Source organism: Echinops telfairi, unplaced genomic scaffold (assembly GCF_000313985.2).
Source record: "Echinops telfairi isolate 266 unplaced genomic scaffold, ASM31398v2 ScPeMD7_1;HRSCAF=3_0, whole genome shotgun sequence".
Classification (NCBI taxonomy): Eukaryota; Metazoa; Chordata; class Mammalia; order Afrosoricida; family Tenrecidae; genus Echinops; species Echinops telfairi.
In genome coordinates this window covers 92,906,443-92,923,102 of record NW_022103896.1, presented here as the reverse complement: position 1 = coordinate 92,923,102, position 16,660 = coordinate 92,906,443, and the positions used below count along the sequence as shown (strand labels likewise).

The following is a 16,660-nucleotide window of genomic DNA, read 5'->3' as shown; positions in this document are numbered from 1 at the left end:
GAGAGGTGCCAGAAACCAAATCAGTTGAATTAGAACAAACAGGCTTTATTGGGGAGAAAAACCCAGCCTGGGTGAATTCCCACGATCCATAGTGTCCGTCCGAGGGAGTTGCGCTCCAGGCTATAGGGGTGGTGCTTATATGGCCAGGGAACATGTGACTGGGCTGTCTTGAGTCTATATAAGGTAAAGTAGTCAGGGATTGGGCGATACAGGTTTGTCTGGGTTTCTGGAATGTAAGGTGTCTTCGTGGTTTCGGGTGTATTTGTGCTGGTTGCAGAGTGACAGGCTGAGAACAAAGTGAGCACTGAGCCAAACGGGCCTTGCTGGATGCAGAGCGGTGGGTCGAGAATAAAACGGGCCATTAGCCAGCTCTGGTCAGCTCCCAGGTGTGTGTGGGAGATTTAAGGTCACTCGCTGCTAGTTGTTTCAGCTAGTTCTGGTCAGCTCCTCATGGGTGGGGGAGATTCAAGATCACTTGCTGCTAGAAGCTGGCCTGGTATTGATCCGGCCATACACCCAGCTTCTCTATTTGCTCAGCATACAGATTGAATAAGTATGGAGAAAGGATACAGCCCTGACACAACTTTCCTGATTTTAAAGCATGCAGCATCCCATTGACATGTCTGAACAAGTGCATGCTGGTCCATATGCAGATTACACATGAGCACAAGAAGTGCTTTGGAATTCCCATTCTTCTCAAGGCGATCCATAGTTTGTTATGATTCACACAGTCAAATACATTTGTGTAGCATGTTCTAACAACAACAAATTTTTTTTCTTGTTATCATGCTTTTTAGGTCTGTTTCTGGGGTTATGTGGAGTGCTAATTCAGGAAATTGCATAGGCTAGTCCACATCAGATCTAGTTTCTTAGGGTATTCCACTATATTTTCCGATATTAAGTTATATTAATTTACCACTGTAATTTTGAGTATGGGAACAATTCAAACCCACAAATTGCATGATAAGACAAAAAAGGTAAGAAATATTTGAAAAAGAATTCAGTATTAAGAGACGTCAAAGGAAGCTGTATAGACACTCATGGTGGCTAGTTGGTTACACATTGAGCTGCCAATCATATGATCACTAGTTTGAACTCACCAGTCACTCTGCACTCTGCATCCCTTAAAAGATGTAAAGGTTTGGAAACCCAAAGGGGCAGTTCTCTGTTCTATATGGATTAGAATTGATAGATGGTAGTGGGTTTTCGTTTTTTTATATGGGAAGCTGGGCAGTGTTTACAGAGACAAGTTGGAGTCCGCAAAGGCAGAGCACAGCATGAGTGGAAGAGGAAAAATTGAACAGGCATATGGAATTCCCATCTTCTCAAAGCTATCCATAGTTTGTTATGATCCACAGTCAAATGCCTTGGCATAGTCAATAAAATACAAGTAAACATCTTTTTGATATTTTCATCTTTCAACCCAGATCCATGTGATGTCAGCAGTGATAGCCTTTGTTCCATATCCTCTTCTGAATCTGGCCAGAACCTCTGGCAGCTTCCTGTCTATGTACTGCTACAAATGTGTTGTTGGATGATCTTCATCAGAGTTTTACTTGCATGTGCTATTAATGATACTGCTCTATAATTTGAGCATTCTGTTGGACCACCTTGCTTTGAAGTACATACAAATAGGAATCTTTTTCAGTCAGTTGGCCACGTCGCTGTCTTCCAGATTTCCTGGCATAGACCAGTAAGTGCTTCCCATGCTTTATCAGCTTTCAGTGGGTTTTGCGGGAGCCTGGATTTCTGTGGACAGCTCCCTTGGTGTTTTGATAGGTAGGGAATGTACTGAATCTGTATTTGTTTTGTGTAGCATTGTCAAGAGTCAAAGAATATTACATTGAAAGGAATTTTAGATTTTTACTTCAGGATTCACCAAGTGATGTCTGCAGAAAGCTAGCAGGATGGACAGTCTTAAAAAAAACCAAAAACCACTTTGTTTTGTCACTGTTAGTTATTGGATAAGGTACCCTGATGGCATAGTGAGGTATGAATTGGGTTTCTAAATGATAGATGAGGAGGTTGAAGCCACCAGGCACTCTGTAGGACAAAGGTGAGGCTGTCTGCCCCCATAAAGGTTTATTGCCTGGGAAACCCACCATGGCTATTCTATTTGGTCCCATAGGATTGCTATGATTCTTAATCGACTTGATAGAAGTGAGGCTTTTTTTTAAGTTATGGAATGCAGTTTTAAGCTTGACTTGGTTTTTATATTCCCTGCTACTGCCCACTCCCTCCTGAACTCATGTAAATCATCTCTGCTACCTCTGATTCTTTTGAGATATGACCTGTATGCCACTAAGCCAATCTTTTAATTACTTGTTTAAAGAAGTTTAAGACCTGGAGTTGTCATGTTGTTGAAGAGTACATTAAAAAGGGGGCAGAATTACCGGTAGGTCCTTGAACTTCGGTCTTTTGAAGAGCTGGTTGATTTTTTTCACCAAAGCTCCAGTGTTCTGCATTGACTAGACAAGTGAAAATATATCATCTTTGCAACCACTATTATTCGAGGAGCAAAAGAATCAAGGGTAGCACAAAGGAATAATATAAACAAATCCAAATTTGATTTATTGTATATAGTCCGAGTATAAGCCAACCTGAATATCCACTGAGGCACCTAATTTTACCACAAAAACTGATTTAAAATGTGTTGAAAAAACTCGGCTTATACTCGAGTAGATATGGTTTTTTATGAGACCTTTTTTAAGACACTGATTTTCTTATGTCTGTTTACTATTTTTAATAATAACTCTCTTTTTTTAGCTACAAGGCCTTGGCCAACCAAGTGTATACCATGCTGCCATCGTCATCTTCCTTGAATTCTTTGCATGGGGCCTGTTGACAACTCCAATGTTAACTGTAAGTATCACTGAACTAGATCATTTGTGCGTACACAAGAAAAATCTTTTTAAAAATTTTATATATTTCAATGTTTTTGAAACCTTCCCCCTTTCAACACTTCCACGTGCAGTGACATTGGTTACATTCTTTGAGTTAGTGTGTGACCATTGTCAACCTCCTGGTTGGAGTTGTTTGTTACCCGGAAGCATCAACTTACAGTCTCCTAAGGTTGTTATCTAATCTGCCAGTTGCTGTTGTCAGTCTGATTCCACATAGGTAGATCTGGATTAAAAGCACACTGTTCAAGACAGACATTTTTTACTATTTGAGCTAAGCTACTGTTTCGATTTAAGAAGACTTCATGTGTTATTTTTAGTTTAAAATTTAAAGATTATGTTAGGGCCATGGTTTCTTGGATTTATCTAGCCTCCATGACTCTGGAAAACCTTAGAATCCAAGACGATTTGAAATGCTTGTTTACATTTTTCCCCATAGGATCAAATCACATTGATTCCGGGTAGGGTTTCCACAGCAATAAATTCATGCTGCTGTGTACAGTACATCAGTGTTTCCCAGCCTGAGTGATACTGCCACCTGTGGGGTAGTCTTGTGGAATGATCCAGGTGGGCTTCAAAAGCAGTTACCATACTTACATTTGTGTGTGTGTGTGTGTGTGTAGGTTACAAAAGCTTTTAATTGTCAGGGGGTTGCTGGGTAATGTTTGTTTGTTTTGAAAAGTGAGTGGAAGGCCAAATAAGTTTGGGAACTTATAGTGTAGTTGGAGCTTAGAGACGGTATGCCGAAGGGAAAACTCAGTTGCCAAAGGACAATTCTGTATTTTCTCTGAAGCCCCTGGTCCTGAGTTGATTCCAATTGCTAGCAACGGGATAGGCTGGAGTGGAACTTCCCCATCAGGTTTCCGCGGCCATGATCTTTACAGAAGCAGACCTTTCTTCTGGGTAGTGGCTGGTGGATTCAAACCACTAGTGAACAGGAAAGCATTTGAACATTACAGCACCATGACTTCTTCAGGAGATTGGCTAGTGCTTTGTTATAATGAAAGTGATCATTCTAAGAACTTAAAAATTTAAAAAGAAATTGTAAGAAAATTCTTTAATTCGATTGTTTCATTTTTGCATTAAAAAATTGTTTATTTTTTTTGTCTTACCAACGAATCTTATTTGGTACAAGTAAGACTTATTCACAAATTAGGTTTAAAACGTATGTTGGTGCATGACTCGTTGTGACCTCATGTATAATGGGAGAAGACTGCGTGATCAATAGGGTTTTCATTGGTTGATTTTTCAGAAGTAGAGCCTCAAGATCTTCCTTCCTAGTCTGTCTTGGGGTGGAAGTGCTGCTGATACCTCTTCGGTATCATATCCATGTACAGGCTTCCATTGATCAACAAGTGGTGGTTGTGCTTGAGGTGCACTGGCTATGACTGCTAGCCTTATAGTCAATATTTTCTCTGAACAAATATCTATGTTCCAGGCACAAATAAGTTAGTGCTCCGGGTTAGGCATTGGGCTGCTAACCATAAAGCCTATAGTTCAAATCCACCATCTGCCTCGTGGACAAAAGATGAGACTTTCTGCTCCCATCAGGATTTTCAGCCTTGGAAACTCTACCTAGGGTTGCAATCAACTCACTCACCTTGGTTTGGTGACTGTGTTTCTTTAAGCTGTACTTTTAGTAGAAAGGTAAGTAGTCACTTTTTTTTTTTAACTTTATGCTGTGCTCTCTGATTTTCTTTTTCAGCTCCTTTGAGCTATAAATTTAAAATAAATCCTGTGAAAGCCATAACTTGGTGGAACTGCCTTGTTGTTCCATGTCTCAAAAGTTGTCTGCCATTGGTAGGGTACTTTTTTGTTTCTCTTTATTAAGATTCCAACCTCATAAACATCCAGGAAGTATTTCTTTTCAGTTTTGTACGTCTGGACAAGAAAGCAAACCATGTTCTTTGATTTGTATATTTATTCAAATCGTGTGTAGATCTAGGCATATACTGTGCTGGTATCACTTCGACATGCCCTTTCTAGCCATGATCTTGTACTTCCCACCGAAAGGTTAGGTGGAGTATGCAAATAAGGGACTTGTGCCCAACAAGGGGATTGGACAGCCTACTAAATGCAAATAGGTGAATGACATTCTTTTGAAAACATGCAAGTAAGGTGTATGGAACCCTAGTGGGGGCATTGGTCAGTTTTGTCATCCCATTAGGCTTAATATGAGTGGTCTCAGAGGCAGCAAGGAGAGGACTTCAGTACTACTATGAAGAAGAGCTACAAATAGAGCCCATCCTTTCCGCCCAGGCTCCCTGTGCTGAGAATCTCCTAGACTCGGAAGACAGAGAAAGAGGGCTGTAACACCAGAGAATGCAAGATGGGGAGAAGCAGCAGCAGAGACATGGTGGCAGTCGAACCAGGACACTGGCATGAGATTGCCCTTGTTGGCCCACAGAGCAAGGTGGTTAGAGTGGATGTGCTGACCCAGAGTAAGAACTGAATGCCCGCAGGCAGGAAGCTTCCTGGCGGAGTGAGGTGCATCTGGGTACTTACTGGCTAAAGAGTTTGCCCAAGCAGTGCTGAGGGCAGGGCAAGATTGAAGTTATCAAAGATACACGTAATTTTGCTAGAATCCACAACCCATGCCCCTGGAAGCAGCAGTCAAGAAATCAAGCAACTTATTGCATTAGTCAAACATGCTATAAAAGAGCTCTTTAAAGTGTTCTAAAGCAAATATGTCACTTTGAAGACTAAGATGCACCTGACCTAAGCACTGATATTTTCAGTTCCCTCATATGCCTGGATAGCTGAACAGTGAATAAGGAAAGCCGAAGAAGAATTGATGGCTTGAATGATTGTATCAGCAAAGAATATTATTAAAAACTCTGTAAATTTCTCCTGTCCTCCAAACTTTCTTTATCCTAATTATATTTTACTGAATGATAATTAATTTTAAATTTCTAAAGCACAGTGATATCATCTTCTTTCGTTTCTCGATGCCCCATCTATAAATGTAATATACAGGACTGTAAGCTGCTCTTTCAAAAACTGAACCTGCAAGCAATTTTCTCTTTTCATTTCCAGATATCTTCCCACTAACAGCCCATGATAGGAAGTGCTAGGACTGTGCCCAGCCATAGGTGGAAAACTTGAGAGACGTGGGGGAAACGGCATCATATCTGGTTCGAGTTCTCCCATATTTCACTAAATTTGAGTTTTCCTTTTTTGACTGTTTTTCTCCTCGTACACGTTTGAGCTTTCACAGGATTGTCTGTGTCAGTAGATTTCTGTCTTGTTTAGAATGTAGAAAGCTACAAAGAACATTGTTTCTATCTTAACAATAAAAAAAAAGCCTGGTCATCTACAAAATCATAACTCTGAGTTTAACTAGGCAAACAAATGCTAAAGAGAAACAAGTCCCTCCAAAGAAAGTCATATGAGCTATCTCATCTTTGATACAGCTTTCCAGTAACAAGTGGTCTAGTAACTTTCTGATGTAACTGTATGGAATCTGTTCTAGTAGCTCAGCAGTTTTCAGAATTACTGAAGTCATCTTGATTATTCTATGATAAGAATTCCAAATGAAATGAAGAAAGAATGTATTAGCACAGATGGCCAGGTTTTGCTTCATGAACTATGGACATTTGTATCAGGAGAAGCCTATCCCCAGAGAAGGACATCATGCTTGGTAAAATAGAGGGGCAGCAACAGAGAGGATGGCCCAGTCCACCAACCGAGAGAGATGGATTGACAACAGTGGCTGCAACAATGGGCTGAAACATAGGTATAATTGTAAGGATGGTACAAGACCTGGAAGTATTTTGCTCTTTTGTCACTGTGAGTTGGAACTGACTTATTAACAACGCTTAACAACAACAACAACGACAACCATGATAGAGCCTGCAGTTACATACAGAAAACCCTAACCTACCGTAATTGGAAATAGAAAGACAGCTCCTAGAAAGATAGTAGCAGGCGTTAACGTACCATTTTTGAGAAGAATGTAACAATACTCCTGTTGTGATTTAGGCTTTACATTTTAGATGTCAATTTTCTATTGTATTCAATTATTTGGTTTCTTAACCCCATTAGTAGTTTGCTCTACTCCGTACTTTTAATTTCTTTTCTTCCTCTTCACCCAAGTTAATGTCTATCTACTTTCCAACCTATTGCTTCATTTTACCTCTTTTGCTTCCCTGTCCCCAACCTCCAGAACTCTCACAGGGGATTTCTTTTGGCATGAAAACCTTTGATTTCTTTTTAGAACCATTGTCTCATACAGTATTTGCCCTTTTGTGACAGACTAATTTCACTCCATATAATGTTCTCCAGATCCGTCTACCTATGAAGTAGCTCATGGTTTCCTTGCTTTTTTTAGCAATACGTAATATTCTAATGTATGTATTTATGAGTTTATTTATTCATTCTTGTACTAACTAATGAGCATTTGGGTTGTTTGCATCTTCATGTTATTATAAACATTGCTGTGAGGAACATGGATGTGCATATGTCTGTGTGATGGCTCTTACTTTTTTATAGTATATAGCTAGCAGAGGGATTACTGAGTCATATAGGATTTGTATTCCCAGTTGTCTGAGGTAGTATCACACTGATTTAGGTATGGTTGATCCTTTTCTACAGAAACAAAAACAAGTTTTAGGTCCCCAGTTTTAAAAATTTGTCCAAATTTCAGAGAGATCTCAGATCCTTTAGACTTGGTTCAGCTAATTTAAAAATCTACCTGAAACTTGTTTTGGACACAGTTCAGATTTTCATATTGGATTCAATCTAATTTCTTTTGGACCCAGTCCAAGTGAAGTATTTATATAAAGCAAACAGGAACCAATAATAAGGCCTAGACATTTTTTTTAGAGAAGAAAAACTTAAAATGGTAACCATAGATTGAATATTTACATGAAAACTCAAACCAAAGTCACAGTCATTGAGTCGATTTCAATGCATAGAACAGAACAGATTTGGGTGGTGGGCTTCTGAGATAGTCTTTACAGGAGTAGAAAGCCCCATCGTTCTCTTATGAAGCTGCGGATCATTTAGTACTACTATCCTTCTGGCTGGCAGTCCGTGGTGGAACCCAGTATGCCACCAGGGCTTTTAATCTTTTTTTTTTTTAATCATTTTATTAGGGGCTCATACAACTCTTACACATCCATACATACATCAATTGTATAAAGCACATTTGTTTATTCGTTACCCTCATCATTCTCAAAACATTTGCTGTCCATATAAGCTCCTGGCATCAGCTCATTTTCCCCCTTTCCCCGCTCCCCCCTCCCTCATGAACCCTTGATAATTTATAAATTATTATTTTGTCATATCTTACACTGCCCGACGTCTCCTTTCACCCACTTCTCTGTTGTCTGTCCCCTAGGGAGGAGGTTATATGTAGATCCTTATAATCGGTTCTCTCTCTCTACCCCACCCTCCCGGTATTGCCACTCTCACCACTGGTCCTGAAGGGATCATCCGTCCTGGAATCCTTGTGTTTCCAGTTCCTATCCGTACCAGTGTACTTCCTCTGGTCAAGCCAGATTTGTAAGGTAGAATTGGGATCATGAGTGGGTGGGGAGGAAGCATTTAGGAACTAGAGTAAAGTTGTATGTTTCATCGTTGCTACACTGAACCCTGACTGGCTTGTCTCCTCCCCGCGACTCTTCTGTAAATGGATATCCAGTTGCCTATAGATGGGCTTTGGGTCCCCACTCCCCCTCATTCACAATGATATGATTTTTGGTTCTTTGATGCCTGATACCTCATCCCTTCCACACATCGTGATCACACAGGCTGGTGTGCTTCTTCCATGTCACCTTTGTTGCTTGTGAGCTAGATGGACACTTGTTTATCTTCAAGCTTTTAAGACCCCAGACGCTACATCTTTTGATAGCTGGGCACCATCAGCCTTCCTCACCACATTTTCCTATGCACCCATTTGTCTTCTGTGATCGTATTGGGGAAGTGAGCACACATGATATGATTTTTTTGTTCTTTAATGCCTGCTAACTGATCCCTTAGTCTTTTGATCTTTATAGCACACCAAAATACGTAGTTAACTCACTTTCTAGAAACATTATTTAATTTACATTCCCCCACCAGCAGTGATGAGGGTTCTGGCTATAACCTCACCAATACTTGACATTTTCTGTTTTATTAATTTGTGCAATTCTAAGAATGCTCTTAACCAATTCCCTGCCACATTCAATTTGCTTATTTCTTCTTAACCGGCTCTCAAAATACATGCCTACGCCTTCACTCATTCGGCAAACATATATGGTTAAGTAAAAAAGTATTGCTGCTAGGGTTACCGTTTTCAAATATGCACAAGTTTATTGCTGAGAAAACACGTCTAAACATTTCCGGGATTCTGAGTGGCTGCAGGCGTTTCCTCAGAAGTACATTTATCTGATTAGTCTCATTAGCCCAAATCAAACCCAGTGCCACCCAGTCCATTCTGACTTGTATCAGTCATATTTCTCCCACAGAATGGCTGGTGGGTTGAACTACCAACCTTGCAATTAGCCTTATGCTTATCCTACAGTGCCACCCACAACTTGTCTGTCAATTTGTTGACTGTGATGGCTTGTGTAATGCTAGAAAGTTATGTCGCTAGCATTTCAAATGCCAGCTGAGTCACCCAAGGTGAACATGTTTCAGCAGAACTTTCAGACTGAGAACAGACAACAAAGAAGGAATCAGCCAGGATGGCGGGGATGGTGGGGGAGGGGGGGTTTGGAGGGCTTGGAGCGTGATCAGTGGATGCGAGAGGGGGTAGGGCGCATTAGAGCTGGTTTTGATGATGTATATACAACTCTTTTTAGAAGTGGTTTAACTATGGAAGCGTATGGTATGTGAATATTATGTCAAGAGCACTACTGGAGAAAAAAGAAACCAAACTTGACCAGTGGTCACCATGGGTGAAGGAGGACGAGTCTGCATAGGGGGCATTGAGTTCATTTTATTGGTGGTAAAACAATTTGGAGAGGGATAACAGTAATGGTTGTATAGCCCATAATGTATAATCAGTGGCACTGATTTATACATGTAGAAGTTGTTGAATTGGTGAATGTTGTGTTATGTATATTTTTGCTAAAATGGAAAAAAAGTTACATGAATAACAATGAGTACAGGCTCCAGGAAAATGTTCTACAATTGATGGGGGTAAAGATTGTACAACTCTTCTTGATATGGTTGAACTATTGACTTGTATGGTATGTGGATGCAGTCTAGAGAAACAAATCCAGTGTCTCTCATCTATGTATAAGAAAGAGCTGTATATCAAGAAATAATTATCTATCAAAAAGTCATCCCAGCCCAGTACAGCTAAAGTCTGTAAGTCACGTGCTAGCACATAAGTCCATCTTCAGATTTATGTGGCTGCAGGCCCGTGACACGGAAAAGTGAAGCAGGAACATCCCAGGTCAGTGGGTGCAGAGCCGGGTGGATCCCAAGTATGTGGAAACATGTTAGGGTGCCTACAGCCCTCAGGTTCGGGCCGTCCGCATGGTGCAATCCCTGGAGGCAGAGTCCCAACAAGCAGCAAGGTGAAGTGGCAGAGAGAGGGAGGTTTCTAGTTTCTCATGGAAGAAGGCCACACCCCATGGAGCCATCCTCAGGCTGTGACCTGATTGACAGGTTGGACTCCACTCCAACACTTTCATAAAAACTGAAGTTAACATAATATCATCTAATTATCACGTGCACTAAAGCTAAGGTTGAAATAATTAAAGAATTCTGCCAATGTCTTCAGTCTGAAATTGAGCAAACAAGCAATCAAAATGCACTGATTAATTATTGGCGATTGGAATGCAAAAGTTGGAAACAAAGAAGAAGAAATAGACCTTGGAAAATCGTCTTGGTGCTAGAAACAAAGCTTGAGATTGCATGATGTAGAGGTGGTGTGTGATTTCCTCTTACTTCAGAAGGAGGAAACAGGATGAAATGCAGTACCAGCTCAAGGCCTGTTCTTAAGAGGCAGGGGACAGACCTACCTCCACCCTCCAATCAATTCTGATACCAGCCATCCATCCTATGCCACCCTCAATGTCTCTGCTGAGTTCACGAACTCATTGCAATGGCCACACGGAACTGACAGACCCTACTCATGAATATGGGGTCATTAAAATTACTCACTGCCAGCAAATCAATGCTGATTCATAGCAGTCCCCTGTGGGTTTCCAAGGCTAATTGTTTACAGGAGTAGAAAACCCAGTCTTTCTCCTGAGGAGCTGCTGGTGGTTTCAAACTGCCACCTTGCAGATTGCAGCCCAATGCGTAACCACTACACCAAATGTTATAATTTAGTATCAGAAATGCTCAGGAGATAGTTCTGGCCAAAGGTAACTCTTCTCAGGCACACCCACAGCCATGCCTCTCTGATCCTCAGACCCTAAGTCATAAGGCCTTTTAGCCTCTGTGCTGCTTGTCCAACTGTTACAAAACTCTTACAAAACTCTTTTAGTATTGCAGGTGGATGCTAAAGGAAACTCCATTACATTCCACTGTAAGTCTCAGCCCAAAGGTGCTATAAAACTCCATGGATCAGCAAACTTAGCTCCCCCAATTAAGTACCTGTAGGCACAGTACTCTACCACCCCGTCTTTTGTCTGAAGACATTCAGCTTCGCTTGTACCTTGGTCAGGAAACCCAGTGCTTTGCCTCGTGCTTTGGCTGTTGGCTGCACCTTTGCCACACTGACTTCAAAAGGAGAAAACAGGGTGAAATGCCAACACCAACTCATATCTGGTGACACAACTTTCTGTTCCCGCCCTGAGGAGGTTTGATGTGCAGGCATCTCAGGGTACAAATGAATTCCTCCACTTCTTCTTGCTAGAGAGATCCTCCTCTCTGCTTCTAAGATAGCTTATTGGTATAAATTATTGGCAAAATTGGCCAGACCCCACTTAGAATTCCAACTATTTTTTGTAGTCACATTTATCCTATTAGCAATCACTCACAACTACATCATACAATCCATCACCATCTTCTCCCACCTTTTCTTACCCAGATGCATCAGGAAAAGAAGAAAGCACCCACTTTGTATGGTTTAATGTAGTCATTTGAGGGAGTTACAAAGACTATAGCTAGAAGAGCCATATGAAATAATTCACCTCACCTTTAGTGCTTGTTTAAAGTAACAATTTACTACAGATGTTTTTGTGTCATAAATTTGAGAATTTAGCTTACCTCTTTGAGTTCTTGCCTTATTTTATGTTTTTGCCTTTGAGTTTTTTTCATTTGTGTGTGTGCATATTTTAGGACTGTATTACAAGGTTGATCTCATTTATCTAACCTGCCATTAATATAGCGACACAAATCTTTTACTTTAGTTTGCGTTTTTCTTAACGCTTTCTTCCATTTTGTAGGTTGTACATGAAACATTTCCTCAACACACATTCCTCATGAATGGTCTTGTTCAAGGTGTAAAGGTAAGAGCAATTTTTATTTGGCTCACAATGAACCAAAGTCAGGGATTGGGTTGTAGTTAAGCTCAGAAGTTTAAGCAAGATGCAGAGAAATGATTACTATTTGTACTAAATACTTAGGTGTATATTCTTAGCTGGGTTAACGAAATCAACGCAAATCCATAAAGCGTGGAATAGATTACTGGTACTAGGAGTGTAATATTTTATAGGACTTCATTTTTGTTAACCTGTTCACAGTAGTTTATAGAGCTTTACAGTACTATGTGAACTTTTAATGTTCTGCCTATCAGCTAAGTAAGATATCAACTAAGTAAGGTAGACAAATGCTGCTGAGTTCCTCTTAGATTAGACGGCGGAAGAAGGAAGCTAGTTACAGCTTGCTGAGCCTTCATTTCATTAGCCATAATTTATTATTTAAGTTTTAATGTGGCATTTAGCAGAAAAGCTTATAAATAAGGAATAGAAATATAATGGTATGTTCCAGTCCCACTGTATAGTAATATGTATAGATAGAAGGTTTATGTCCCAGTCAATCTATGCATAATTTTACCTTGTGCTTAACAATACATTTATTGTTATAACTTAAACCTTTTATTATGAATCTAGTATAGTCTTTTTAAAATATCGTTTTATTAGGGGCTCATGCAACTCATCACAATCCATACATACATCACTTGTGTAAAGCCGTTTGTTCATTCATTGCTCTCATCATTCTCAAAACATTTGCTCTCCACCTAAGCCCCTGGCATCAGCTTCTCATTTTTCCCCCTCTCTCCTTGCTCCCCCTCCCACATGAACCCTTGATAATTTATAAATTATTATTTTGTCATATCTTGCCCTGTCCAACATATCCCTTCACCCACTTTTCTGTTGTCCGTCCCCCAGGGAGGAGGTTGTATGTAGATCCTTATAGTCGATTCTCCTCTTCCACCCCACCTTCGCTCCACCTTCCCGGTATCACCACTGGTCCTGAAGGGATCATCCGCCCTGGATTCCCTGTGTTTCCAGTTCCTATCTGTACCAGTGTACATCCTGTGGTCTAGCCATATTTGTAAGGTAGAATTGGGATCATGATAGTGGAAGGGGAGAAAGCATTTAGGAACTAGAGAAAAGTTGTATTTTTCATCGTTGCTACATCACACCCTAACTGGCTCATCTCCTGCCCAAGACCCTTCAGTAAGGGGATGTTCAGTGGCTTACAAATGGGCTTTGGGTCTCCACTCTGCACTCCACCCCTCATTCACAATGATATGATTTTTTGTTCTGATGATGCCTGGTACCTCATCCCTTCAATACCTCGTGATCGCACAGGCTGGTGTGCTTCTTCCATATGGTATTTGTTGCTTCTGAGCTAGATGACTGCTTGTTTACCTTCAAGCCTTTAAGACCCCAGACGCTATATCTTTTGATAGCCGGGGACCATCAACTTTCTTCGCCACATTTGCTCATGCACCCATTTGTCTTCAGCGATCATATCAGGGGATGAGCACACAAAGAAAAGCCTGTAAATAGTTCATGGTCTGTTGGTTGACCTTTCGGAGTGTTTTCCGGTCTAGTCTGCTGGGGTGCCACGCCTTGGCCCCAAAGTCTATTTTTGATACTCCCTTGGGACTTCCTTCCTCTGTTCTCCTTGCTGTTGTGTTGCACGTCCTTAGGGTGAAACACTGACCTTAGCAGTGGTTAGCAGCCCAGTACTTAACCTGACAGTGCCATTGCAGTGCCTTCTTTTAAGTAGCTTATAACCATATACTTGTGTCCCCCCCCCCACTTGTATCAACAATTAAAACAAATTATAAACGGATCAAAAGGGAGAGCAAAGATAAGATACTATATTTTTGCTTAATTTCATCTACATTGGTTCACTTTCTTATACACTCTGTCTGATAGCAAGGCCATTCACATACCTGGTCAATGGTCAAGGGGAATTCACCAGAGGCTTAATACATGTGGGAACTCACTGTCACCTATAGCCTTCTGCAGACCAGGTGCTCAGAATTTAAGCTTTTCCAGTCTTGAATTTTATTATTTATAGTTTTTGGATCACACAAACTTCTTCCATGTGGACTTAGCTGACACCTTACTTAGATAAGTACTTGTTTTAAGACAAGCTTTTAAGACCACTGACACTATTCTTTCTGATAGCTATGCCCCATCTGATTTCTTCATCACACTTTGCTATAGTACCCATGTCTTCAGTGGATCTTCAAGAGGGCAAAGGTCTAGTTGAGCTCATCATAAGAGCTAATTGTTCTTATATTAGATTTATGATTAAGTGTGAGCTCAAAATCCATACATATATGGTTTATATATATCCACGTTAGAGTCTTCATTATCATTTTATTGATGTATTATAAATAATCCCCATGGGGCATATGGTAATTCTATTAATGGTATCATTAATATAGTCGATAGTGTAGAATTTTAAATACTTTTGAGAAAAGGATAGTAAATATGCATAGAACAACTTTTTAGACTAAAACACATGGATCATTGACTTATACGGATTAAAATTTAAGTGGTTATGCAAACAATGAGGGTTGGAGGTAAAATCAATAAAATTCTCAGTAACTCTCTCTCATTCATTCAGCCAGAGCTATCCATGCTGAACTATCCCTGCATCTCATTAAAAGCAAAAAACAAAAAAAACCCAGAGAAAGTATGAAAATAGCAATTTGAACCAAAGTACAGTGACTTCCACATCCACCACTTGGGTATAGTAGTCATCTTCTCACCCTCGGGCATTTCACCCTCAAGAGGAATGACTAGTAGCTTATTTGGTTCAAATGCAGGGGTGTCTGCATGAATAGGAAGAGCCCATGCAAAAGCCCATTGGCAGGAAGAGACATGGTCTGTATGGAAGACCGGAAGTATTGCATATAACCAGCACATAGAATGTGTTTGGAGGCTAGATTTTTGTGGGCCCTATGTGAAAATTCAAACAAAAAAATAGAGTATAATTGACATGTATGTGCCCATTATTCAGTATAATGGCCACCGATAAAAATGTAGAGAACAACAACAAAAGTGTAGAGAGCAAATTAGAGGGAGACAGGACTGGAATCAGAAGACCGTTGAGCTACAGTGTTGCCGAGGGTGAAGGAGCGTTTTAGAAGAGAGAGTGGCCTGCAAAGTAGCCAGTGATGAGTGAAATGGTGAGAGGAGAAAGTATTGGATGCCTTTTTATCCAAGGTGGCAAATGTGGCACGATGGTCAAGTTCATAGGGAATTATGTGCTTGTGAAATATCCTAAAGCTCATTCAACGAGGCATGGATCACCAGCAAGTGATTGGAAAGCAGTTGTTAAGTACTGAAGATGATGAGGTGTCTCAGAAGAAAGATCCGGTGATCTTCTTCCAAAATTCCTGTTGAGGACCCTCTGGTGCGCTGTTCTTCCCTGACACACATGGGGTCTCTCTCTGTCATTAGCAACTGGTTTGTGGCTCTATATGGAGACAGAACATGAGACATGAAGGGATAAGAGAGATCCTGGGTTCCACTAGGGTCTAAGTGGCAGATCCGTGACCGCTCTGCAGAACTTTAAGCAGAGGTGAGTAATTTATATGGAAAAGGCCAGCTAACAAAATGACTAGCAAACAGTGGCTACGTAGTAAATGCTCATTTTTTCCTTTTCATTTATTTGGTATTTGTTCAGCTCCCTTCTCTTACTCTCAATTCTGTTTAAGTTACACTATCTTTATCATAAATTCATCAGGCAGATATAACGTGTTACATTGATTGACAAAGAATCTACTTTTCTTTTAAACGTGTATACGTGCTCGTTGTGTCGATACCTTTTAAAATACAGACCCCTTGAACTTTGTATTCATTTGGATGTCTTATAGACACTAGTTAGCTTAGAACTTTGCACATTTTAGATATGCCTTGCATATTTGTTTAAATAAATTAAGTTCCTGGTGTCTTCCCATATGCTTGGTGTATATTCATCTTAAGGGCCAACTGCACCTTTGGGTATGTGTATTTTATATTTTTTACAGTTTTCTAAAAAACTAGGTGTTTGGGATTTGTGTTTAAACCCCTTCCCACTCTAATATCATAGTTACAAATTTTGCAAGTGTGAAGTTCAGTGTCTGGGCTGTCACCCCTGGGGAACTAGCAAGCTCCAGACCCATATGGTTTGTTAGACTCCAGAGATAAGGCATGCACAGAGAGAGAGGAGAGAGAGAGAGAGAGAGAGAGCGAGCAGCAGCAACAAAGAACCAAGCCACAGTTTTATAAAAGCATAAAAACGCTTCCAAAGAAAGGCAGCAGGTCCTTCTTGAAAGGCAAGAAGGAGGACCGTAAGCAGAGAGAAAATATGTTTGTCCCATGAGTGAAGCGCAGAGGGGTGGGGCTTTGCGAGTTGCGAATGGA

General features: G+C 40.5%; 1 protein-coding gene across 1 annotated transcript in view; it reads left to right on the top strand.

The window, feature by feature from the left end:
• Nucleotides 1–16,660, top strand: part of MFSD14B (major facilitator superfamily domain containing 14B) — an 87,942-nt gene that overhangs the window by 34,666 nt on the left and 36,616 nt on the right. The window contains exons 4-6 of the mRNA XM_004713922.2: nucleotides 2,333–2,395; nucleotides 2,767–2,862; nucleotides 12,230–12,292. Of these exons, the coding sequence (XP_004713979.1) occupies nucleotides 2,333–2,395; nucleotides 2,767–2,862; nucleotides 12,230–12,292 (222 nt within the window). The remainder of the gene's footprint in view (nucleotides 1–2,332; nucleotides 2,396–2,766; nucleotides 2,863–12,229; nucleotides 12,293–16,660) is intronic.